The sequence below is a fragment of the Pieris napi genome, chromosome 1 (genome assembly GCF_905475465.1).
Source record: "Pieris napi chromosome 1, ilPieNapi1.2, whole genome shotgun sequence".
Classification (NCBI taxonomy): Eukaryota; Metazoa; Arthropoda; class Insecta; order Lepidoptera; family Pieridae; genus Pieris; species Pieris napi.
The window spans coordinates 2,673,648-2,698,044 of record NC_062234.1 but is presented as its reverse complement, the minus strand read 5'-3'; the positions used below and the strand labels follow the sequence as shown (position 1 = coordinate 2,698,044).

At 35.4% G+C, this 24,397-nt stretch overlaps 3 protein-coding genes across 8 annotated transcripts in view; 2 read left to right on the top strand and 1 right to left on the bottom strand.

Moving 5' to 3' along the window:
* The first annotated feature begins 7,898 nt into the window (after positions 1-7,898).
* Positions 7,899-9,763, top strand: LOC125061798 (putative nuclease HARBI1). The gene is made up of 2 exons (XM_047667696.1): positions 7,899-8,567; positions 8,947-9,763. The coding sequence occupies exons 1-2, from the start codon at positions 8,265-8,267 to the stop codon at positions 9,727-9,729; spliced, it is 1,086 nt and encodes a 361-aa protein (XP_047523652.1). The 5' UTR covers positions 7,899-8,264; the 3' UTR covers positions 9,730-9,763.
* LOC125063186 (myb/SANT-like DNA-binding domain-containing protein 3) lies at positions 9,764-11,689 on the bottom strand. Of its 2 annotated transcripts, none has more exons than XR_007119487.1 (3): positions 10,817-11,689; positions 10,387-10,619; positions 9,764-10,172 (listed from the first exon to the last, which is right to left on the bottom strand). XR_007119487.1 is itself a non-coding variant. In XM_047669523.1 (3 exons), the coding sequence occupies exons 1-3, from the start codon at positions 10,994-10,996 to the stop codon at positions 9,778-9,780; spliced, it is 786 nt and encodes a 261-aa protein (XP_047525479.1). In that variant the 5' UTR covers positions 10,997-11,689; the 3' UTR covers positions 9,764-9,777. The 2 variants fall into 2 exon arrangements, 1 of the variants encoding a protein (XP_047525479.1); XM_047669523.1 differs by having other exon boundaries at positions 10,387-10,597.
* Positions 11,690-16,614: 4,925 nt separating this feature from the next.
* LOC125062535 (protein doublesex-like) overlaps positions 16,615-24,397 on the top strand; it is a 146,685-nt gene continuing 138,902 nt past the window's right edge. For 4 of the 5 annotated variants that reach the window (XM_047668938.1, XM_047669394.1, XM_047669247.1 and 1 more), the window contains exon 1: positions 16,615-17,202. In XM_047668938.1, the coding sequence (XP_047524894.1) occupies positions 16,698-17,202 (505 nt within the window). In that variant the 5' untranslated portion in view covers positions 16,615-16,697. The remainder of the gene's footprint in view (positions 17,203-24,397) is intronic. The other variant, XR_007119450.1, reaches the window with a different exon arrangement.

Genomic DNA, 24,397 nt, shown 5'->3' with positions numbered 1-24,397 from the left:
TACTATACTAAAAAATAGGGGTAGCTCGTAGATGCCACATAATAATAAATAATGTTATCCAAAAAATAAATGTTTGGGGTGGACACCCGTTATCACTTAGGGGTTTGAAAGATAGATAGTAGCCGATTCTCAGACTTACTGAATATGCATAAAAAAAATCATAAGAATCGGTAGAACCGTTTCAGAGGAGTATGGGAACGAACATTAGATGTATAAGTGTAGCTTTCAGATAACTTATAAATAAATAAGTTTAAACATAATTACATCTTACGAATTCCCTTTGAAAACTTCGTATTATGATAAATTGTTCTACATTGTTTTAAAAGGCCAAAATTTTGTGTTGAGTTTGAAAGTTATATTATATAAATATAATTACCATAACGATACAAAAAGTAAAATATGAAAGTTGTGCGTGTTATATTAAAGTATGGCTAAACGGTGTGTGAAAAAAAAAACCATCCATTCAGTAGCAAGAGCCACTTAACGCATATTAACTGCATTCTTTTTGTATTCGTTTTAAAGACTGGAAAGGGGGTTGAATGCCGATGTATGAGCGAGTTATTTATATGGAACAGGGGTCAAATGACTAGAAATAAATGCCAACTACAATTGACACGAAGACGCAGCTATGTGTACAGGTGATCAGCCTTGTGCCTACAGATTGAAATAGTATCTCTTCTGGAATCGAACCCGAAGCCATAAATGTTTTACTTTCAAAGAACTAATATGAGTTTTAAATTTTTGCCTAGAGTATTTTTTGTGTGCCATTTGAACAACGAGCGATTCCTGTCAACGTCATTTTCGCCCAAGGTATACAGCATTATCGTAAACACCTATTTCAAAATACAAAAAAAATATTGCAATCCATTTATATAGTATATTACATAGATTAGCGGACCCGACAGACGTTGTCCTGCGTGATATTAAAGCGATTAGGATATTTCAAAATGGTCCCAATCGTATCGGAAGTAGGGTACTATGCATACTCTGTGAAGACTGTTTCCGCAGAGTATGTATAGTAGAAATTATTAGAGACCATTTATAATGCACGGCCGCCGTAGAGTAAGCATTACCTATATATACACTACCAATTATGTTTAAAGCTCTATAAATCATCAATTATATTGAAATAGCGACGCGACATTGTAATGCATTTGTAAAACCTACGTTTAAGAGTAGTTAAAGACAAGTTAATTGTGCTCTAGACTCTATGGTTACATAGACTTACACACCTCATAATTCATAGCATACTTAGATTGTAATTTAGGGTTGACATGCGTGTGTGGGGTCTAGTCTGAGAATTTTCTTAAGTATAGATTTTACGACCTGCCAATGTCATCGCAGCTTTTTTTACAGAAATATTTTTTAACTGCGTAATATGTCACATTATTAAAAAAATATTAAAAAGATATTATCACGGTGAATCTATTTCTTCTTCTTCTTCTTCCTATCCGGTGCAGTCTTGACTTAGCGGTCATGATCGCTAGGAAGTAGTTGTAATAGAAGGGGCAGATGTGATGCGCTTCACGACGTTTCGCCATCGTTGCCTATTAGAGGTCATCCTGCTGCACTGATTGAAAGAGTCTCCTACGGCAGACTTGATTTGGTCAGTCCAACGCGTAGATGACCTTCCGCGCGGTGCCTTCCACCTTCCCCTGGACGACAAGGCGTTCTATGGAATGATCACCACGCCGAGATACGTGTCCGAAGAATGTAAGGATGGGAGATTGTACTGTTGAAAACAGATGCTGCTTAATACCGAATTCTTGAAGTATCGAGACGTTTGTACGAAACTCGGTCCACGAAACCCTAAGCATTCTCCTCCAGCACCACATTTCCAGAGCGTCGTTTTTCTGTTTTCACATCTCGCAAGGTCCACGTTTCAGCTGCGTTTCAGTCTCATGACATAAAACGGTCACAGGTTAGTGACTGTGACGAAGAATGATTTAAGCCTATTTATCTGTTTACAGGCATGGTGCGACGCCATCTTGCCTTGAGATGCGTTTTATGGTATTAGGTGGTACCACACCATCATAAACAATTTAATTTATTTTGTTTTTCAAAGACAATATTTAACAGAACTAAAAACTAGGTTCAATAGCCACTAATAAATAATCTGGCATGGCTTTATAAAATCTTGTCAATTAGTCTTTTATGTCTTGAACGTGCTTGATTATTATCGACAGCCCTATGGCGACGCGTTCAAACGCATTCTTAATATAGACATATTATTAAGAAGACGAACCGGTTAATAACCATAAAGGCATGAACTTGAACATATCTTTAGTAATATGAACTACTCTCAAAGACACCCAATGAATTGTTATCTTTCCTAGGGAACCTAAAAAGATTTTACTTCATTTTTTGGAAGTTATACTTTTTAGGCGCGTTATGAAAAATTGATGAGAGTGAAATTTCACGATGCACGCGCACCGTAACGCAAAATTAACATAATGAAGTTGCCCACGGAAGATGCTACGGCATTGGACATAATTTAAAAACAACATTCGAATAATAATAGAATTTATGCTACACTTAATGTAAGAGAATAATAATAAATATTTATTTATTTAATTTTTCAAATGTAAACTGAACTTTATTGACTATAATGACTCCTTTTCCAGTGTTTGATTATTTAATTGTAATTAATTATTTGCATGCAATCAAAAACTATTTTTAATAATGCCAAAGAAGTAAAACTTCTTACGCGCGTACATAAGTACACGCATCCTTTTTTTTATTTCACAGAATACATCATATATTAAATAAAACCATTGTGGTTTGTAGTAATATCAGTCATGTCAAGAGATCGAATTAGTAAGTAGCATTTAATTTTGTAACGCCATTCTTAGGATATTTTAATCAACCATTACATTAATAGCCGAATCTGAGTATCACTAATATGTGCCTATATACGAATCTATCTACGTTCAAAATCTACTATTCCCTTTTATCTGTATTTATTTTATAATCCCGCGGCACAGACAAATAAGGTAGAGTAATTTAGACTATGGCAGAACAAATTTCGACAAAGAGGTTATGCAACCTTAAAGTATACCTAGAATATCATCTATGGTGCAACATTTTATTTTTTATTAAGATTGGCCTAAAGGTCTAGATACCAGGCCATAAACTCAAAAATCGTATAAAGATACAAACAAAAGACGATTGACTTATAAAAATATAAGCTTTATGATGTCGTTCCTGACAACTGTTACCGCTGGAAAATTTTTGGCTGTTTCTCGAGTGCGATGTCAACGACAATTATTGCAGTTCAAAAAGAAATTAAACTCTTCACCGGGAATCGAGTATCTGTGAAGGGTATGGGGTTAGTACCATTTAAGGGCTGGCCCTGAGATTTGTGGATTTGTTTCGCGATCGTTATTTTTATTAATAGGCAAGTAGTTGATCAGCACGACACACCTCGATTTTTCTCTCCTATATTTTCCCCGTACGAGCGAGTGTTACACGAGAACCGACTTAGTTAGACCTCAGGGATACCAACCTAAAAATTGAATTTCAATTCAATTATCGCCCAGTGTTTTCAGTGGGCACTTGGGGCCCTTTGTATCCACGGGGTCCTATGCTGCAGCCCAAAAAAAAAGAGATCCGGCCCTGAACGTGCAGGAGGCTGATCTGTGATTTTGTGATACCACCGCCCAAAGACACTTACATTGCCAGGGGGTTCGCAAGTACGTTGCCAGCCTTTTAAAAATTGGCCAAAAGTATATTAGTGCTGTCAAAAGATAAATTTGACTGAAGCACTGTTTTACTAATAACAAAGAAGAAGGTTTATAATGAGATATGATAAAAAACGAGATTCTACAAGACTATGTAACAGGATTGGTCCATACAAGGCACAGCATCTGAACGGTCACCTTTTAAGTAAAACTTAACTGGGTAGTTATTTTAAGTTGATTAATTAGTAAAGTGGTTAAATTCTTTACCAAATATATATATTACAGACAGCTTTCTAAGTGCGAAAGAAATTTCAATAGGAATAAATTTAACTAAGAAAATTATAAATTAATATTATATAATATTATAAATAAATATTATCTATCTATATATATAAAAGAAAGTCTTTTGTTACAACACTTATAACTCGAGAACGGCTGGACCGATTGCCATGGTTTTTGATTTGTTGGATTTGTTTCCGTCCCGAATAGCAGAATAAGCAATAAAATATCGGATAAGTTATCGAATAACAATAAATAAATTAATTAATTTTACGAATGCAAAAACCATATGGTGCCATCTGTTGACAAAACTACGCATCATTTTACGTCGAATTCGTGTCAGTTCAAGAAAATCCGATCTTGAGGTGAATGAGGAGATGCATAACCATGCTTTGATCTTGATCAAAAGATGTTGGATATCAGAAAGTGCGTAACATGCAGTATCGCCATATTGACGCTAGAGAGAAGATGCCTAATGTGTAAAACTGCCATTCTTCTTTCGCAATGGCAAGCAATAAAACATTTCTGTATTTGCAAAAAAGTTGTATTAATGTAATACTTAACATTAATGAAATCCTAAAATAAGTTAAATTAAAGTAACCACGATATTATAAGGTTGTAGGGCGGAACGAAGTTAGCCAGGTCAGCTAGTTAATAATAAAAAGTTCTAAAATATTATGTAAATTTTTTGAAGTTAAACTTCTTTTGGCGCGTTAGGGGAAAATGATAAGAGTAAATTCTTTCTATTGTAATTAGTGACGTTTATACAATACGAAATTCCACCCTTACCTTTACCTTACCCTTACCACCTCGACGTCCGTCATTCCACAACTGACCCACTATGTGGAACCAGCTGCCCACTGAAGTATTTCAGAATCAGTTAGTCTTAAGTTCCTTCAAGAAAAGGTACCAATTCTTTAAAGACCGGCAACGCACTTGCGAGCCTTCTGGCAATGTAAGGACGGCGGTATCACTTAAAATCATGTGAGCCTCCTGTCCGTTTGCTCTCTGTTCTATAAAAAGATTAAACGTACGTTTGATAAATTGTAGCTAAAATCTAAATCGTCAAAGAGTAGTTCCTTGACATACAGTACACCAACCCGTCAAACTTTTAATCGAAATTGCAGCTAAAATTAAAATACAAATACTTTTATTGTAGTTTTATTGTATCAATTTATTCATAAAGATGAAGATTGCGATGCTGGGCGTAATCAATTGCAAGATATCGCAAATGACAGCTGGTTCAACTTGTAACATCTATTATCTCATACACTGTTCGTTACTTGAGCCAAAACGTTATGGAAAGACGTTATTCCTACTACTAACTAATATCCTTACTAATAAACTTAAAATGAGTTTGACAGGTTTGTGTACTGTACGACATAGTAGGTCCTTAACAAATATATTTTTTGTTCATGTGTCTTTACTAACGCCCCGAACCCAATAACCTGAGATAGTAATCATATTCCAAATGTTGTAACAAGTGTGCCAATAACCAATCGACGGAGTGTAATAGTTATCGATACAAGCTATCCCAGGGAGGTCATGTCGGTGTCTGTGGATAAACCTTTGTATGAAAATGACAGTTGACGAAAGCTCGATTTCAACAGTTAATTATTTTAACAGATTTTAATCTACACCAGTTTTTTAAATAATTAAAAAAAATAGCACTCCGGGAGTGCCGACAGAAGTGAAAACTTCAATATTAACGTTGTGTTTAATTATAAGTATAAAAGTACTATCATTTATGAGGTAGAATACAATGTTTATTTATTGCGCTATCGTACACAAATATGACAATTTAATACATCAATAATTAAACTCAATTGAAGATCTGTCTATCAAGCATTAATATAACATGCGGACAATCTTAATCTTAATGTTAAACATTCTTTTACCACCTAATGTTAATTCATTAAATTCAACCTTTATATAATGTAAATGTAAAATAATTACTCTCCCTTCCCCTCGATCTTACGCTTTTTCGATCAGCATCACGTGACCCTGACGCAAGTTTGAAAGTTTTTACCCATACAAAAAGTGCTCAGCGCCGCTAAAGAAGTTTTCACTTCAAAAACTGTTTGTTATCTTTTAAACATACACATGTATATTTTAATGTTATTTGTACGGTTTTATTTACTTTATTTGGTTTACATTGATTATCAAATATGAGTGTAAACTCGGTAAAATGGAACGACAAAGAGCATTTTATCCGTCGCCAAAAATGGATTGTCTTTGTAGGGTTTGGTTATTGGGATGTAGATAGGAGATCGTTCGACTGGCACGGTCTGATCTCAAATTCTTTTCAATCTGAGATTGTGGATTAATTATTGGGTTCGGCCGTAAGACATCATGGAACATTACGATCTAGCCTAACTTAAGACTAATAAGTAATTTAATTCTTACCTAATTTATTTCAGATATTTGACGTATGCAAGTGTCCAATAATAAAGCTTGGTGTGCTCAGCAAGGCGAGACGGTACTTCACTCCGGGCCACCGCTTGCAACTATATAAAGCTCAAATTCGGCCCCATATGGAGTACTGCTCTCACCTCTGGGCGGGAGCTCCCCAGTACCAGCTCCTTCCACTTGACCGTATTCAACGAAGAGCGGTTCGAATAGTCGACGACCAGTCACTTTCAGTGCGGCTTGATCCCTTGGCGTTGCGTAGAGATGTGGGATCTCTCTGCATCTTCTACCGCATTTACCATGGAGAGTGTTCAGAGGAGTTGTTCGGTCTAATACCTGCAGCTGAGTTTCATCATCGGACGTCAAGGCAAAATACAAAATACCATCCGTATCACCTCGACGTCCGTCGTTCCACAACAGAGCGTTTTCTAAGGCAGTTTTTGCCGCGCACCACCACTATGTGGAACCAGCTGCCCACAGAAGTATTTCCGAACCAATTCGACTTAGGGTCCTTCAAGAAAAGAGCGTACCAATTCCTGAAAGGCCGGCAACGCACTTGCGAGCCTTCTGGCATTGTGAGTGTCCATGGGCGGCGGTATCACTTAACATCAGGTGAGCCTCCTGCCCGTTTGCCTCCTATTACATAAAAAAAAAAAAAAAAAAACACTTCATAAATTCTCTAGGTAATAAATTGAAAACACTCTGTTCTTGTGTTTTATTTTTTCACTCACTGTTTAGCACTTAAGACTAACTCTAATTCACTAGTTCAAATGGTTTTGTCCTATTCAGTCTTCTAGACCCGTGGTGTCAAGGAGTTGAAACAAATGAATGCGATGTTTTGTCAGAAACCATTTATGAGCGGATGTATTACACGTATTAATTACTCTATTCTCAAACATATATTTCTAAATTTAAACCCATATATGCTGGTATCACCGTCAATCAAAAGATATACCAATATTCAGTCGGAACTGGGCTATGGTTTCAGTATATCGCCCTGACCCTCAACGCTAAGAAGGCCGTCGAGATAGAGTACGCACGTACTACACTGTGACCTTTGAACCTTGGGCTTGGAAGTTGGGCTCGCGGTAGCGCAGCAGTTTTAAGAGAAACTGTTAAAGTGCCTGCAATCTGAGCAGATGGAGCTGTTGGGTTTGGGCCCACACTCTCCGCGTCAAGTTGCCCCGCGGTGTAATAAATTGACTTCCCAACAATAAAAATAAAATATCATATGCAAAACGTGTTTCACTTACGGGAGTGATAAGCTAAGCCTCTCTGAATCTTAGGGTGAGATCTATAGTCCGCACTTGGACTTTGCTCAGACTTACCTTACGAAAAACTTTGCTTAGTGTACACTAAGGTTAAACTATGATTTCGTATTTATAGACATTTTAACGGTTAGATTAAGCTAAGCCCAAGCTAAGACAGCAAATGTCAAAATACAAATTGATGTTTCATTTCATGCAATACTTTGTTTATTATCCTTTAAAAAAGTAAACAATAACAAATATTTAAACATCTAAAACGGTACACATATATCTTCAATTTATTGTTATTTATGTATTTATTTATTTTATTATTGCAATAACTAGAAATTTACGAGTAACCTTTAGAAAATGTATTTAAAGATGGCAATAATTTTGTTACGTAGAACGGATCGCATTGTTTTGGCAACAGCAACAGAGAACTTGTATCAACAATTCAAAAGTTTCAACCGCTTTTTCACTTCTCTGTTTCTGTTTGTTTGAGCATATAAATATTTATTAAAACAACGACTGGCTTTGTGACTTGGACCTGTACCGATCCCGTATACCTACTTAAGACCTACGCTTTCCTGAAGGACTGTGACGTTTTGTGTTTTGGCTTTGATACGAATTTTCAATATCGAAAGTGACAATGGAGAATATAGAGAGAGTTCTAACTTCAATAGAAAACATTGAAACGTTAGGAACTGCAGCCGATATGAATCCCCGTATGCCTAAGCTATATGTTCGGAACGAATACAACCAAAATCCTTTCGAGCTGTACAGTGAGAATGAATTTAAAAGAAGGTACCGTTTTTTTAAACACACGGTACTAAATGTGATCCTGCCACTGATAATTACAAACTTACAACCTTTTAATAACAGAGGATTGCCAATTCTACCGCAATTGCAAATACTTATTGCATTAAGGTTTTATGCAACTGGATGTTTTCAGGTAATATTGTGGTCATAAATATGTATTGTTTTTCGATTTGATATAGACAGTACTTTCAGATTGTCAGTCCAGTGGGCCAGAATGCGTCCCATGCTATTTTTGCTTGTTCTAGGTCACTATCGGACAAATTGTTATTGCCAGTTCACCTTACAGACAGCTATATTGGTATCCTTTGTTTTCTGACGGATCACCTCATTTCTAATTTGATCCTTCAGAGAAATACCAAGCATAGCTCTCCCCATTGCTCGCTTAACCAGTGTCAGTGATGTTTCTTCACCATGCATCATCATTGGCAGGACACACTGGTTGAAGACATTTGTCTTCTGACTTTCAGAAGCATAACATATATGTAACTAATAATTATTCCTTGAAATTACAGATGGTGTGTGGTGATTTGAACAGCATAAGCCAATCTTCAGTGTGCTTAATTGTAAATAAAGTTTCCGCAGAGTTGAGTAAATTACTTCCTAGATTTGTGAATTTTCCAAGAAATATGACCACAGTCAAAAGGAAGTTTGAAGAATTAGGAAAATCTAATACGCACCATGGCCTAAATAATATAATCGGAGCTATTGACTGTACCCACATTAAAATTAATAGACCCAGAGGTATCACCCACTCTGAAGCATACAGGAATAGAAAAGGGTATTTTTCTGTAAATGTGCAAGCTATAATAGGGCCTGATCTCGAAATATTTGATATAGTGACTAGGTGGCCTGGAAGTTCACACGACAGCAGGATATTTAGAAACAGCCAGGCGTATGCAAGACTGGTAAATGGTGAACTAGAAGGAGTTTTAGTAGGTGACAGCGGCTATCCAGCACTGAACTTCATGTTAACACCACTTTTGAATCCACAAACAAGAGCTGACAATAATTATAATTATTCTCAATTGAGAACTAGGAATATTGTTGAAAGGTTTTTCGGAGTGTGGAAAAAGAAATTTCCATGTTTGCAGAGAGGACTACGATCAAAATTGACAAATACCAGCAACATAATTATAGCTTGTGCTGTATTACATAATATAGGTATACAGAGAGGGGATGTTTATGACGATGGTGATCTTACTGATCAAACACCAGAAGTCGAACAACACAGAAACAATGAAAGATCTACTACAGGTCTAGCATTCCGGCAATCTGTGATTGCACAATTTAACTAGGTTGGTTTGGTAATAAAGAAAATTAAAACAAAAATTGTTTCATTTTAATCATTTATTTTCAGATTCTTTTTTAAACTGTAAAATTTCTAGTTCTAATTTATATTTATGTCGAAGAAATTCGATTTCTAACTGATTTTTTAGTTTCATGTGTTCCACTTCTATCTCAAATTTTTTTTTGTTGTTGTCTAACTCTTGCCACAGCAATTTTTTTTTAATATCCTCAAATGAAGTTTTATTTTTTCTGATCGCTGATGGTGTAGCTGATAGCTGAGAGGGTTCACTTTTAGTGGTGACCTCAACACTGGTTTCCGTTAACCCAGCTTCATCAGTCCAGTCCTGGCTTGTTCCCGGCTGAATTACAGATTCAAGTGTGGCCTCTATACTGGACACTCTTGCCCTCTTTGGTCTCCAGCTTTCACCGTCGTTGTCATAACCAGTACCAGCTATAAAAGTAAACAGTCAAATAAGTTATCATATAGGTATGTCTTTTATTGGTTAGAATAAGATAACATGCAGGTCAACTAATATACCTGTCCAGAAGTCTGGTAGGGGTGAGAACAGAGTGTTGTCACATACTTTGGGAGAGGCCTATGTTTAGCAGTGGATGTGAGTTGGTTGAAAATGATGAGGAATTATATCTTTGGGAAATGATCTTACCTTCTACTGTAGTTAATGTGTCACAGTCTATTGGCACATCTATTGATGGCATTATTTGTGGCATGACTGCAATCACTTGAGTGTCCATTGGCCCCATTTCAGGCGGTGCTGGTCCTCCTCCTGTCCTCTTCCTTTGGGCTTCAAGGGTTTTGGCATCCCTAGCTTTTGCCTTCATATTTTGCCACATCTTTTTTAATTGTTTAGAATCAGCCTAAAATCGAAAAAAAATTGTACTGAAATATAAAAGTTCATATGACAAACATGAAAATTTTATCAAACCAAAATTTACCACCAAGGTTACATTAGCATTGCTTTGGCTTTGGCTCATTCTATCCTTGTACCTAACTATACTCTAGTTATATATCTATCTTTGTAATTATCGTACAGCATATTGATATTTATAGATAGTGTATGTTGGTGGATTACTTACAGTATGTGACACGTTAGAGTTATTAAATTCTATTGCTAATTCTTCCCAAGCCTCGTGTTTCTTTTTTTGGGAAACGGCGTCCGTCTTCCTGTTCTCTAGAATGCCAATCTTTGACTGAACCAACTGTACAAGCAGTTGCCTCTCATATTCCGAGTAAGGCTTCTGTTTTTTTTTATCCATTTTTTGTGAGCGAGTCCGGTCCGAGTGAGAATAGCCGTGGTCAGTCGTTTAAGCAGGTACAAAATCCGTTGAGCAAGCAAGGTCGTCAGGTAATAAAAGGTAGAAGATTCAGGTAATCGAAAATAACGGTCAACGGATGTGAAGCGATTAGCGAGAGACGAAGTTGGTTTGCTTATATTATGTAGTTTGAATTTTGTTGTCAACATATGCCAGTGCTGCCAGATGACAGATACGATATCACACCAGTTATTTATAAGATCTCTCAAAAATGGGGTTGAACACTTATATAAATAATGTAAATAAACAACAATAGATACCATAATAATGTGTAATTATTTTATTTCATGCATTTCATAGGTATTTATCAAGATCATTTAAAATTTCTTTGAATTCAAATTCTATTTTTCCCAAAGTCTATGGAACTCTGATACCAAATGGCAACACCGTTCATTAAAAACCGACAAAAATAAAAAGTCCAGTAAAAGATATGATGGTAGAGCAAATTTTAGGCCATTATTTTTGTTAGGCTTATAGTCAAAGTTTTTGGTAAGTCGTCGATTTCGTGGACTTGAGATTAAGCTAAGCCAACACTAGGGAGGGATTCGCAGTTTGCTCTATAAATACCGACTGTGTCTTAGCTCGATAGTTAAGTCAGAGTAAAGTCCAAGTGCGGACTATAGATCTCACCCTTAGATTAGATTAGGTTTAGGGTTTATTGAATATTAAGATATTTAAGTATCTACAACTATTTTGTATATTATTTTTAACTAATTTTTTACTAGATTACAAAATTATACTAGCTGGTGCCCGCGACTTCGTTTGCGCAGGATTGAAATAATATTTTTCCGAATTATGTAGCGTGAAAGACATATTTTATCTACTTTAAATACCAGAAGCGATAAAAGTATCTATTTCCATTTAGGAATCAATTTATTACTACCAAATGTGCATTTGAAATAAATTATTAATTTTTATTGCAGTTATTGTTAACTATTTTGGCTATAATGGCTTACACATAAGTTATAGATCTATGTAGTCTTTGGCGGGCTTTTTTGTAGCTAGACTATTTAAGCTAAACATTTCCATCATATATTACATATGTGTGACTCTAGCGGTCTTGGCAGCGTATAGCGGAATGGCTCGCAGAAGGTAGATTTTCTTCTGCTTCATATTTTAGACAATTTTTACAATATCTTTATAAATTGTAGCCTATGTGTAATCCTGATGTAAAAGCTATATTATTGTAAAGTTTCATTAAAATCCAATCGGTAGTTTTTACGTGAAAGAGTAACAAACATCCACCCATACTTACAAACTTTCGCGTTTATAATATTAGTAGGATTTAAACTAAAAGTACAGAGAACACCAATAACCATTATGCCTACACCACAGTAGAGATTTTAAAATGTTTATGAACAAGAGAGTTAAATAAAATACAATTAATACTAAAAACGAAACGAAAATATTACGAAAAGAAACGTTAATCTTAATAATCTTCTCTTAGAATCGAGACTTAGAAAATGTATGACTAGAAAATAACCCTAATAGGATCTTAATCTGTATATATAAAAATGAAACCCGTTTTCCGTTGTCACGACATAACATGAAAACGGCTTGACCGATTTGTCTGATTCTTTTTTTATAATAATCCTTGAAGTAAGAGGATGGTTCCCACGGAGAGAAAAATTAAAAAAAATGAGTGAAAAAGTCTAAAAACAACACTTTTCTATATTCCCATATAAAATATACGTAATAATATTTAAAGGCAATTTGAACTTTAATACCATATCATTAAGTTCAAGTGTTAGTGGAGGGGTTCCGGGAAGGTAAATTTTTGTGTTTTGACATAATGTATTTGTTGTAGTATCAACTTTCTTTTTTTATCTTACTAGCTAGACCGGTGTCCCGAATAGCAGAATAAGTATTAAAAAAATATGCGTGTACTAGTGTACACACGTTAGAAGTGAAACTTCTTTATGACCTTATTTTTCGAAAAATTATGTACCTATGCATATGCAACTTTACAGAAATTGGTTAAATAAAGTTAAATTAGATAAAGTTTAACAAAAGGCTTTTAATATCACAGACTTGAATAAAAATAATACAATTATTTCATTTTACCTTATTACCACTAAGATTATTACAGAATTTCATAAATTGTAATAGAATTTTTAGTATCATTGTTATCGTTCTTATACATTTTTGTTATTAATGGTTTAGAATCTCTTTGAATCAACCGTGGTAGGGACAAGAAAAAGACGCGCGTAACGGTCAAATGTGACGCGTAACCGAAACATGTGACGCGTAACCGAAAAATGTGACGCATAACGTAAAAATGTTACACTAAATTTTTTTCCAACCCGATAAAGAAGTTTCACTTCAAAAAATAAAGAATCGACTGTTAGGCGGTACGATATTCGCCAGGCCAGCTAGTATTTTAAATAAATTATCGTTTAACACATGTAATATACATGATAATACCGATAATACAAATAAATAATGTAAAACCTTTTGTGTTCATCTAGCAATTGACTGTGGGATGTGTATGTAAATTTATATGTAATAAGTGTCAGCAGTATCTGTGTAGTATATGTATTAGCAAATAGCAAGCTGCACTAGATAACTACGAGCAACATTAAGAGCCCTGCCGATAAACTCCGATTAGCCAGCAGATCAAGAGACGTGTCAAAATTTCAGAATAATTTGGTTCGAAATACATAATTTTAGTATAAAAATTTGATGAGTGTGATCCAAAATATTTTTAATCGGCCGATCGTCACATTTTTTGGCTAGACATTGTTGAGACTCGGGTTACGTTACACATTTTTGAAGTGAAACTTCTTTATCGGGGTTGGAAAAAAATTTAGTGTAACATTTTTTCGTTACGCGTCACATTTTTCCGTTACGCGCCATGTTGCTTTTTGAAGTCAAACTTCTTTCTCGGCGTTAAAATGAATTTTTTATCGACGTATGAGAGAAATTTTGTAGCAAATCGTCACGTTTTTCGGTTACGCGCCATCTTTTTCTTGTCCCTACCACGGTTGATCCGAAGAGATTCGAAGCCATTAATAACAAAAATATACAATAACGATAACAATGATAGTAATAATTCTATTACAATTAATGAAATTCTGTAATAATCTTAGTAGTAATAAGGTAAAATGAAATAATTGTATTTGTATTCATGTCTATGATAATAAAAGCCTTTTAATAATAGCCTTTTTTAAACTTCATTTAACCAATTTCGTTAAGTTGCATATAGTAGATCATTTTTCGAAAAATAAGGTCATAAAGAAGTTTCACTTCTTACGTGTGTACACCTAGTACACGCACACATTTTTTATTTTGATATATAGTTTTTGTTAATATGTCCGTCCTCAATTTAGAATTTTATAGTGAGTGTTTTGTGCGTTTTTGTGAACTATTGTGAGGCAAGGTCTAAGTCTTTGTTCCCAAACTAATAGAATTTCTTTAACTCCTCACGGCTAACAATATTATGTGCCTTTTCTCTTGGTAAGGGGACATTATAACGAGGTATGTAGTATGTACTCAGCACTTATTATACTAGTATAAGATTGTGTACCGAACCGTTCCTTGTGGTACATATTTCTTTCTATTAACTTTTATACGGTGTACCTACTTAAACTTGAGGTCGTGCATTCGAATCCTGGCTGGAATTTTCTATGTTCGAAATTTTTGTACATAAAAAAATCTCGTGTCACAATGTTAGTTCCCTGACTCCTCCGAAACGGCTCGACCGATTCTTATGTATTTTTTATGCATATTCAGTAAGTCTGAGAATCGGCTCGGCTCTTTCAAACCCCTAAATGTTAAGGGTGGTCCTCAATTTGTATTTTTAAGTTTTCAGATAAAATTTTATTTTCTTATGACACACCATACAAAAATACATACAACTCTTAATGTTTACCTCTCTACGATCAACCCCTATTTTTTATTATTAGTAGATAGTTATTTTTATTGAACTAAAAAATGTTTTCTAGAAATAATATACATGGCAAACGTTGTTTATTATTTCTTCTTCTCTCTAGCTTTCTCTCTAGCTTGGTCAGCGGGTCCAAGATCTCTCTATAGAAACCAAATTACGGATTTTCCATAGCTGTCCGTCGAATTCGGATGTCCGCTATACTTCGAAAGTAATTCTCGGACGGATTTTTGCATAATCTATATGTTAATCGGATATCAACAGCAGTACTGCAACTAAAAAATATGGACCTGTTTAGCCCAGATTATTGACCTTACAAACCTTTTTAGATATCTGGAATTTAGAAATTAAACAAATGACAGAATACGCACATACACGTAATCTGTTACGTAGGACGTAGAATACATGCACAATAGACACACATAGACAAATTGGCGTCGTCTCAACGAGTTTGCGTCTGTAGGTGTTACACGCGATGTTTAGAGAGCCACAGGCAGTGAGACTTTATTATCGTGATCTTTGTTTTAATTAATTGGCCGATTTTGAACAATCCTGTCTAATTTAAGGCCAATAACTAAAATATAGCCCGATTTACTAATAATATTTAAAAAGTTACAAGATAAATAATATTTTTATTGAAGTGAAACTTATTTAGGCGCATGAGGTAATTTTTTACGGAAATTGCGTTTTTGTCGAAGAAAAGGGAGAGAGCGATTGAGACTGATTTAAGAGAGAGAGTGACAAGGGGCAACAAAATTTCGTAAAGAGAATCAATGAAATATTAGTATTTTATATTTAATACAAAACCATTTACTAAATCTCAAATGACTGAATCTCACATCTGAATGCCACGTGTTTTTATTATCGAAGAAATAAATTTAAAAAAAAAATTGTAATTTGTGTTAATTTTCGACACTTAATATTTTAATGACAATTAAATTAATTAAATTCCTAACATATCTTCCTTTTGCTCTCCGTCTAAGTTTCGAAAATCTAAAGTTTAAGATTTGTATAAATGTGAACAAGACTTAAAATTAGTTTGCCAACGAAGTTTCACTTCTGACATGTGTACTTTGTACGCACGCACTTATATTCATTCTCTAGTATCTTTGAATTGGTCCAGGTATTTGCGACACGGTCTACCAATCACCGTCCACGATTGTCTTGTCAAACCACATAAGCATTTCTTTTCGTACTGTCATTACGTCCTCCTTTATCTCACGCTGCTAAAAATGATAATAAGTAAAAAAACGTTGAAGACATGTCGTTTAATATATATTTGTCGTATAACTTCATGTCTCATATGCCCTAAACAAATAGTTATTAGTTATATTAAACGCACCTAAAGACTTTATGGCGGATTTTTTTCAGTAATATGGCCTATGTTATATATAGCCTATGTTAGAGGAAATATCTATAGTACTGTAATAAGTATGAAAGTAGAACAAAAGTATGTAGAGAAAATTCTAATTTGAAAAATTATTACTTAATAAGAAATTTTAGAATACACTATGAGTACATAATAAAATTACGTCTCCTAGGTAACGAGATTTACAAGCTCACAATTCTCCTATATAAAAAACTCGATTCGCAAATAAATTGCGAAGTGCATCGCGTTTCACTGTAATAAATGCATGACGGGAGACGTGTGGGGTGGGGCGGCGGAGGCAGCCGCACGGCAATCAGTTGCATCGTGACCGCGCGTCGCGTTGCGTGTGTCTTTATCCACACGTCGCGTATATCGCGTTACCACCAGCCATGGTCTCCGTGGGTGCGTGGAGGCGCCGCTCGCCTGACGATTGCGAGGAACGCTCTGAACCCGGCACCTCCAGTTCCGGAGTTCCCCGTGCGCCACCAAATTGCGCCAGGTGCCGGAACCATCGGCTCAAGATCGAGCTGAAGGGTCACAAACGCTACTGCAAATATCGCTACTGCAATTGTGAGAAATGCCGTTTGACTGCCGACAGACAGCGCGTTATGGCGCTCCAAACGGCTTTGAGACGTGCTCAGGCGCAGGACGAAGCTAGAGCGCGGGCTATAGAGACCGGCGGTCCACCGCCCGGGCTAGAATTGGATAGACCGGAGCCGCCTATAGTGAAAGCTCCGAGGAGCCCAGTGGTTCCCGCCCCGCGGTCTATAGGCTCGAGTAGTTCAGTGGGTTCGGTGCCGGGATCCCCGGGAGTGTCGCCGCACGTGCACGCGCCTGTTCCCCAAGTTCCTCCGCAGCCAACTATGCCACCGCTTCTCCCGCCACAACAGCCCGGTCAGTGCAATTTCTTTGATAAAGATAACGGCGATTGTCAGCTGTTTAATGTTTGCCTGCGTCTGGGCCACGTGTTTTGTGTTATTATCAATCGATTAATTAAAACAGCGATTATTGAAATATCGATGTACATTGGATCTAAATCAGCGAAAATAAGTTTTAAAATGCAATAATGATAATAGAAACGCCCGTATGAATTTCCGAAATAATTACACATTAGGTACACACACACTTGACTATTTTCATGTTACCTGAACGATGAACCTAATTAATTACTCTGATCGACGACCAGAGAGTTCCTAGAACTCTACATTTGATTTGAATTCATATCATAATTAATTGAGGTCTATATTAATATACTAGTGTACCTCGCAATTATTTAAATGTTTCAATACGTAAACGTTTGAGTAAATCAACAGATTAATTTTAATGTCCATTGTCAGTTATTTGAAGTTGTTTATTGTCGTACTTAACTTTTTAAATACAAACATTAATAATATTTAATAATAAAAATAATTTATATCGAGAATTTATAAGGTTCAGGAAAACCGGCGTCTAATTTCTAAACTTTATTTACATAGATTATGCAGGTACATTATTCTTATTATATTACTATTTTGATATCTATTTTTATATTACTAATTTGTATATTTAAAAAAAGTATTTTAAAACATAAATTAGTTACGCCATGAAATAAATACGATTTTACCGATATTATTTTGACAAACGCGTCCTCTAAGTCGCGTGTTTATCATAAACTTCGCGCTTTAGTTTTTGCCACTTTTGGCAATTTACACACTTAAATGTTTTGTTTTAAATATATATTTTTATACAATAGAAAGTATGCAATATTTAAAATTACAAATACGTTGTGTATTAAGTAATTTGTTGCTGATTTATGAGAGTAAAAATTGTTTAATCAGTGATGTGAAGTGACATATCATGCGATATCGCCCTATAATTATGATTAACCTATAAATTGTTATTTATTGTATTATAAAACTCGCCCCTAAATAATTCTTATAGCTCAACGATTACTTGGCGGTATTTTTGTGTAATTAAATTACACCTTACATTTTTCGTAAGTTCGGATTGGCATTAGGAGTATCAGCGATTCACTCAAAGTAATTTTGTCTTTGTTCCTTTTTTATAAAAGATGTTTTATTCATACTTTCAAAAAAAAACGATACAGCCTTTTGTGTCTGGGCTTTAAATGCTTTGTTTCGTAATATATTTTTTTAATAGGCAATTAGCGATCAGTCTCTACTTACTAGTCTACTGATACACGTAGATTTTTGGGTCTAATGCCTTATTAACGGGTCTATTGGTATCTGGGGTTCAACTTCAGGGAGAGAGTCGCCCGCTCAAACCAAAAGGCCAACTCTTACTTCCGTAAAATATCTTTTAAATTGAATATTTTAAGATTGTGTTTCTTGGTATTTTTTGTTAAGTAAAAACAATTTAAATAAAGTTTATTGTAATAGGAGGCAAACGGGTAGGAAGCTCACTTGATGGTCAGAAGGCTCGCAAGTGCGTTGCCGGCCTTTTAAGAATGATTATAGCAAGTTGATTTCCATAAAAATATTATACAGTATTTGTTGTTTTTTGTTTATTTAATAATATTCTTCAGAATTTTCCGAGATATTTATAATTTTAAATTCCGGTTTAATGATTAATATTGATATAATTTATGCATTTTATACATGTGTTCTTGTAAATATGTGATTACTACGTCAGTACGAATTCTAATCCGACGGCGCAGCATTGTACTATTTCTTTGAATAAGCCATTTTAATCAAGAATCCATCATACAAGAGTATACACAAATTGTATATTAAACAAAATCCAAAAATTTAGTTATCTATTAACGTAGGGATGTCGTAAAATATTGTCTTCGCGAAAATATTTTAATCGACCGAATTTCTGTTAAATATATCTTAAGACTTTTCGATGCTTATGTCCCTCGATGGGGGTGTGTAGGCTCGTTCGGGGCGTGTGCCCCTTTCGGTGGTGTGTTGGCTTGCGCCCTGCTAATACAGGGCGGTATAGGTGCGGGCATTTAGCCCTTGATGATGCGCGCAGCCGCCTCGTAAGACTGTTACTATTTTGGCCATATATCAGACTTTCTATATCTTATTTAATGTAGGCCTATGTTAACATAATGTAGACCTATGTAGACATTTAGCAAAGCATAAAATTATTTAAAACCAATTCACTAGTTCATATTATATTCCATAAAATCGCCGCTATGACCCTTGTCGCCAAACTGTTTTCCTTGATAAATTTTTCTTTTTAAAAGTATAAAATCTTCAATTAATTTTGCGTCCCGTTAATTTAAAATAACATTTATTTAAATGACACCAGTTCTGCCAGTTCTTATAACAAGGGCGAACGGAAGAGAACTGGCAAGAAACACGAAAACGATTTCCTTTAGAGTTAAATCGAAAAAATGCGCTCATAGACAAACGCTGTTCTTGCAGTTCAGGGCTTCGTTGGGGGATCTTCTTGAGCTTCTTGGGTTAATATTATACATCTCAGAGCATTACCGTGCTACATATTCCATTATAACAAACTGATTGATACGTAGAACGTGAGGTACGTAGGCAAAACAGTTACACGATAAGGGTCTATACACATTATATCTATTTCCACTAAAAAATCTTTTTTATTCTTTATTTATCTAAATCATCTTTTTCTCGTCGGATGACCATGCATGCATGTTCGTCAGTTATGGGTACTTTTAACTTGTGTTTATTGTTTACATTCATTTAGGCAAGTTTTGTAGTTATGAACGTCCAATATGGCTTTAAATTGCGTGTCTCAAAATGCCGCTAACTGGCAAGAAACCCTGCCGCTAACTGGCAAGTGTTTTTTACTAGATGCTCGATTTAAAAACTAAAAATTAAATTAAAGCGGCAATTGTAGAGTTGTTATGTAAAAATACAAAATCATATAACTAGAACCAAAACAACAAAAAGTTCAACGGAATTTCATTCCAGCTCCCAAAGTCCAGGTCCATTCTTTAATTTCTATTGCTTGTATGCATTGAATGATTTTATTTTACTTACTAGTGTTGCCTAGTGGCTAAGCGCTCTAACCCAACACCACCACAACGCTATGACTCCAGTACAACATAATTTTGACGTATTTAGTCACACTTAAACTAAATCTTCTTTTTGTATCGTGAAACGTCGTAAAAAAAACCAATAGGTTTTTGTCCTGTCCAATGTACTTACGTAAAATAAAATGCTTTTCACCATTTATTGCTGCCTCTTCATTCATTCGGCTATTGACGTAAATGTATGCATTTTTATCTTACGAACATTGTAGGATATCATGCGCTGATAAGCCCATGACCTATGTTTTCAATTACATAGTACATACATATCTTTTTGAGTAGCGTAATTGAGGACAGGGAGCGCACACATTTCTGCAACTAGTTTTCTGTAGCTAAAGTAGCTTCTATGACGACTCATTTGTCTAGTGGTTAGTACGCCGACTGCGAATCCATGGGTCCCGGGTTCGATCCCCGGCTGAGACGAACATCGATGTGATGAGCATTGGGTGGTGTGCTTAGGTCTTGTGTGTTTAAATATGTATTTATATGTCTATCTATCTATAATATGTGTATATATCCGTTGCCTAGTACCCATAACACAAGTTTCACCAGCTAAGCTATGTTTCTTTTTTTTTAATTTTTTCTTTAACTAGGGTTGCCTGGAAGAGATCGCTTATTAGCGATAAGGCCGCCCGTTGCATCCCTTATAATTTTTTTTTTGTATTGTGTTTGATTTATTGTTTTTTGCAACGAAGTGGTAATAAATAAAATAAATAAATAAGCATGGGACTAGGTCAATTGGTGTGAATTGTCTTAATAAAAAAATATTGTTTAGCCGTCGGAAGAGGGTTCTGATGATAACCAAAGAAAGAACATTCAAAGTCTCATTTCTACTGGCTACAAAAACCAAACTGGTGTACAACGCGAACAAATATATTCCGCGGTATTTAGATTATATCAGTAATTACTAAGTGACCTGGCAACTAGATAGCAATATCGTACACCAGTATCAATGTTGCATGCGATAAGACGGTCTCAACTGAGTTGATAGTTTTGCATCAAGAAATCATCAGTACGCTTTATTAACTTAAAAATTTTGTATCAATAAATGAATCTTAAAGATTTTATCTATTTGGCGTCCACGTTGAAAGTGTATTTGATTCTTACGGGCGCCATAATTCAGCTTCCTCACAAATATTAATACATTTATCTTCGGTATTTTGTTGTTGAAACTATATACAATAATTTAAGATAAAGTTAATTTGTTTTTTTATATGCTATTTAATTTGAGGTGACCTATGATAATGATATACCTACAACATAATTTGTATGTTTCATCTAAAATGTTGTTGACGTTTCAATTAAACTTATTAATATTTTATTTTATTTTTAATTACACCTTGAAGATTTTTACTTATTTTTTTAATTCTTACAGTGGTTGCCTGGAATCTCTCGAAAGCGATAACGCCGCTAGTAGTCCTCCTTTTTATTTAATTATTCTTTACTACTGCAAGTGTAAATAAATAAATATAACTGATAACGATATCATTTATCTTTATTTATATAATTATATTTGACGGCAAAGTCATTATAAAATTGTTGTCTTTTTGTAATTTTGACCTCCGTAAACGGAGACAGACATACATTTAATTACTTCCAAATACCAGCTTTTTACTTATGAGCAAATTCAGCGAAGGGCTTGTCGAATTGCCAATCCAACGTATTACTGATCGGCTTGATTCTCTTTCTCTACGCAGAGACATTGCGTCTCTATGCGTTTTCTACAAAGTGTTCTATGGTGAGTGTTCTGAAGAATTGTTTGGGTTGATCTCTCCTGCCTCTAAACTCCGCACGAGCCGTATGAATTCAAAATTTCATCAGCATCACCTGCTGGAAGTCTTCAACAGTCCGCTTCACTATTTAAGACACTATCTTTTGCAAACTAGCGAACTGTGGAATCGATTCTCGGAACTGTTCAAAGTAAGTGTGTACTCCTCAAACGGCAACGCACCCACTAAAAATGGGTGTCCATAGGCAATGACTGTAATTTTTGGGTGTCACGTAGGCTCGTTTGTCCCTATTCTATAAAAAAATAATTCCATTCCAAATGCATCCAAATAACAAAAATATTGGGCTGATTTTAAGTCTGTCTTTTACACCATAAATCACTTTGGGACTGAGGGAAAGAGACGCAATTGTTTAACATTATCTCTCTCACTCGAGGGGTGGTTCTAACGGAAGGGATGAAGGCGGTTGCAGTAAAAATGTAAGCCTATAGGAGCTTGGGAATTTGGCGGTCAGTTTTATTAGGCACATTGTGTTTGGCTATTCACTTCCCCTATAAATATAAGGAAATACATTCTTAAAGGAAACAATTGGTTAAGTTTAATATGAGAGATGGAGCTTATGAAATATTTAATATTATAATTAAATGCATCACTTAGTATATAATAAATACTTAGAGCGAAGTATTATGACTCCTGTGTGTGAAATACGTGTTTGACAAAGAAGTAACACTTCGCGATTTCTCTTGACTCTGTAAGGGTTATATTCACTGTGATTATAGATATATATAGTACTAGTAGACTCGGCCAAGCGTTGCTGTGGCTAAGATTTTTGTTATATTACATAGTAGTAAACTATTTAAGAGAAACGGCAGGAGCACACCAATCCACCATGCTTTTTTGGTGGTTATGCCATTAAATTGTAGCTTATGTGAAACGTTGGTATTTATTTCGATAAGGATCAAAACCTAGGTACGAATAAAGAGCCTTTTACATTAGGAGTAAATACAAAATAATGATGTACTTGTTATAGAAATTTCTTGTAATTTATACCTCCTTTCCGCAAACCTTCAGTTTTTAATTAGAAAATGATTGCTTTTTCATAATAAGTCCACAACGGCATGTAAACTGTTTTTAATAAAAATTTATAATAATATTAGGTACATTATTTATCATGCTATTTATTATCTATGTAACGATGTTGGTATCTATGTGCCTTATTTGGCAAATACCGCCTCCAATTCCCGCCATTTCTGTCTGCACTATGGCACTCTGACATGTATCTCCCGCTATTTCCTTAATCTGTGCTTATTAATATCTATAGATAAAGAAAGATGGGACTTTGACAAATACACATATACTATAAACCGTGTATCCATAGACAAACAATACTCAAGGTGGTCCTATAAATTATCACTGATAAAATATACCCTTCATACGCAACTCACCTATTGTATTATAAATTAACGATTCTTTTAAGGACTCATAGGACAGTAAAGTTATTGATAAGTTTATAACTAGAAGCAGAATTACTACCTATATAGAACAGGCTAACTGGCAGGAGGTTCAGCTGATGTTAAGTGATACCATCCTCCATGACTACTCTCAATGCCAGAGGGCTCGTAAAGAGTTGCTGGCCTTTTAAGAATTGGTACTCTCTTTTCTTGAAGGACCCTTAGTCGTATTGGTGCGAAAATACCGTGATGGGCAGCGGATTCCACATAGCGACAGAAAATGCCTTAAAAAACGCTTACTCATGGCATGACGGACGAGGTGATGGGTGGAATTTCATAATCTGCCTCTCTGAACACTCTTTATGTAAGATGAGAGAGACCCATCATCTCTACGCAACGCCATGGATCAAGCTCGGAAAGTGACTGGTAGTCGTTGAATACGAAAGTGGAAAGAGCTGGTACTGGGGAGCTCCCGCCCAGAGATGTGAACCGTACTCCATGTGGGGCCGAATTGGGCTTTATACAGTTGCAAGCGTTGGTCCGGAGTGAAGTACCGTCTCGCCTTGCTGAACACACCTGGCTTATTAGTTTAACCTATTTAACCTTTCCGTCAAAATGACCGCGAAACTGAACGTCGTTCGTCACCGCCCTGGCTGTGGCTTTAAGGAGAGTGTCATCGAAGAGAGGAGCGGGGTGTTTTTTTTGCAGAAACCCCAAAAAAAATGTGTCTTCTTGGGATTAAATAGGATTACATTCACTAGAAACTCCTAGTAGATACCCCAGGCATCCCTTATTCCATTTGTCTCTCCTTTCCGAAGAACGTGTTTTGGTCAAAGCTCATTCTGATAAACAAGCTAGGTCTGGATATCCATAGTTGCTCCCCTCACACTTTTAAATCG

Coding starts and splice junctions, on each gene's coding strand:
- LOC125061798 (XM_047667696.1), top strand. CDS start 8,265: ATGGAGAATATAGAGAGAGTTCTAACTTCAATAGAAAACATTGAAACG. Junction 8,568..8,946: donor ATGCAACTGGATGTTTTCAG/GTAATATTGTGG, acceptor TTGAAATTACAG/ATGGTGTGTGGTGATTTGAA.
- LOC125063186 (XM_047669523.1), bottom strand. CDS start 10,996: ATGGATAAAAAAAAACAGAAGCCTTACTCGGAATATGAGAGGCAACTG. Junction 10,598..10,816: donor ACTCTAACGTGTCACATACT/GTAAGTAATCCA, acceptor TTTCGATTTTAG/GCTGATTCTAAACAATTAAA. Junction 10,173..10,386: donor CACATTAACTACAGTAGAAG/GTAAGATCATTT, acceptor TTACTTTTATAG/CTGGTACTGGTTATGACAAC.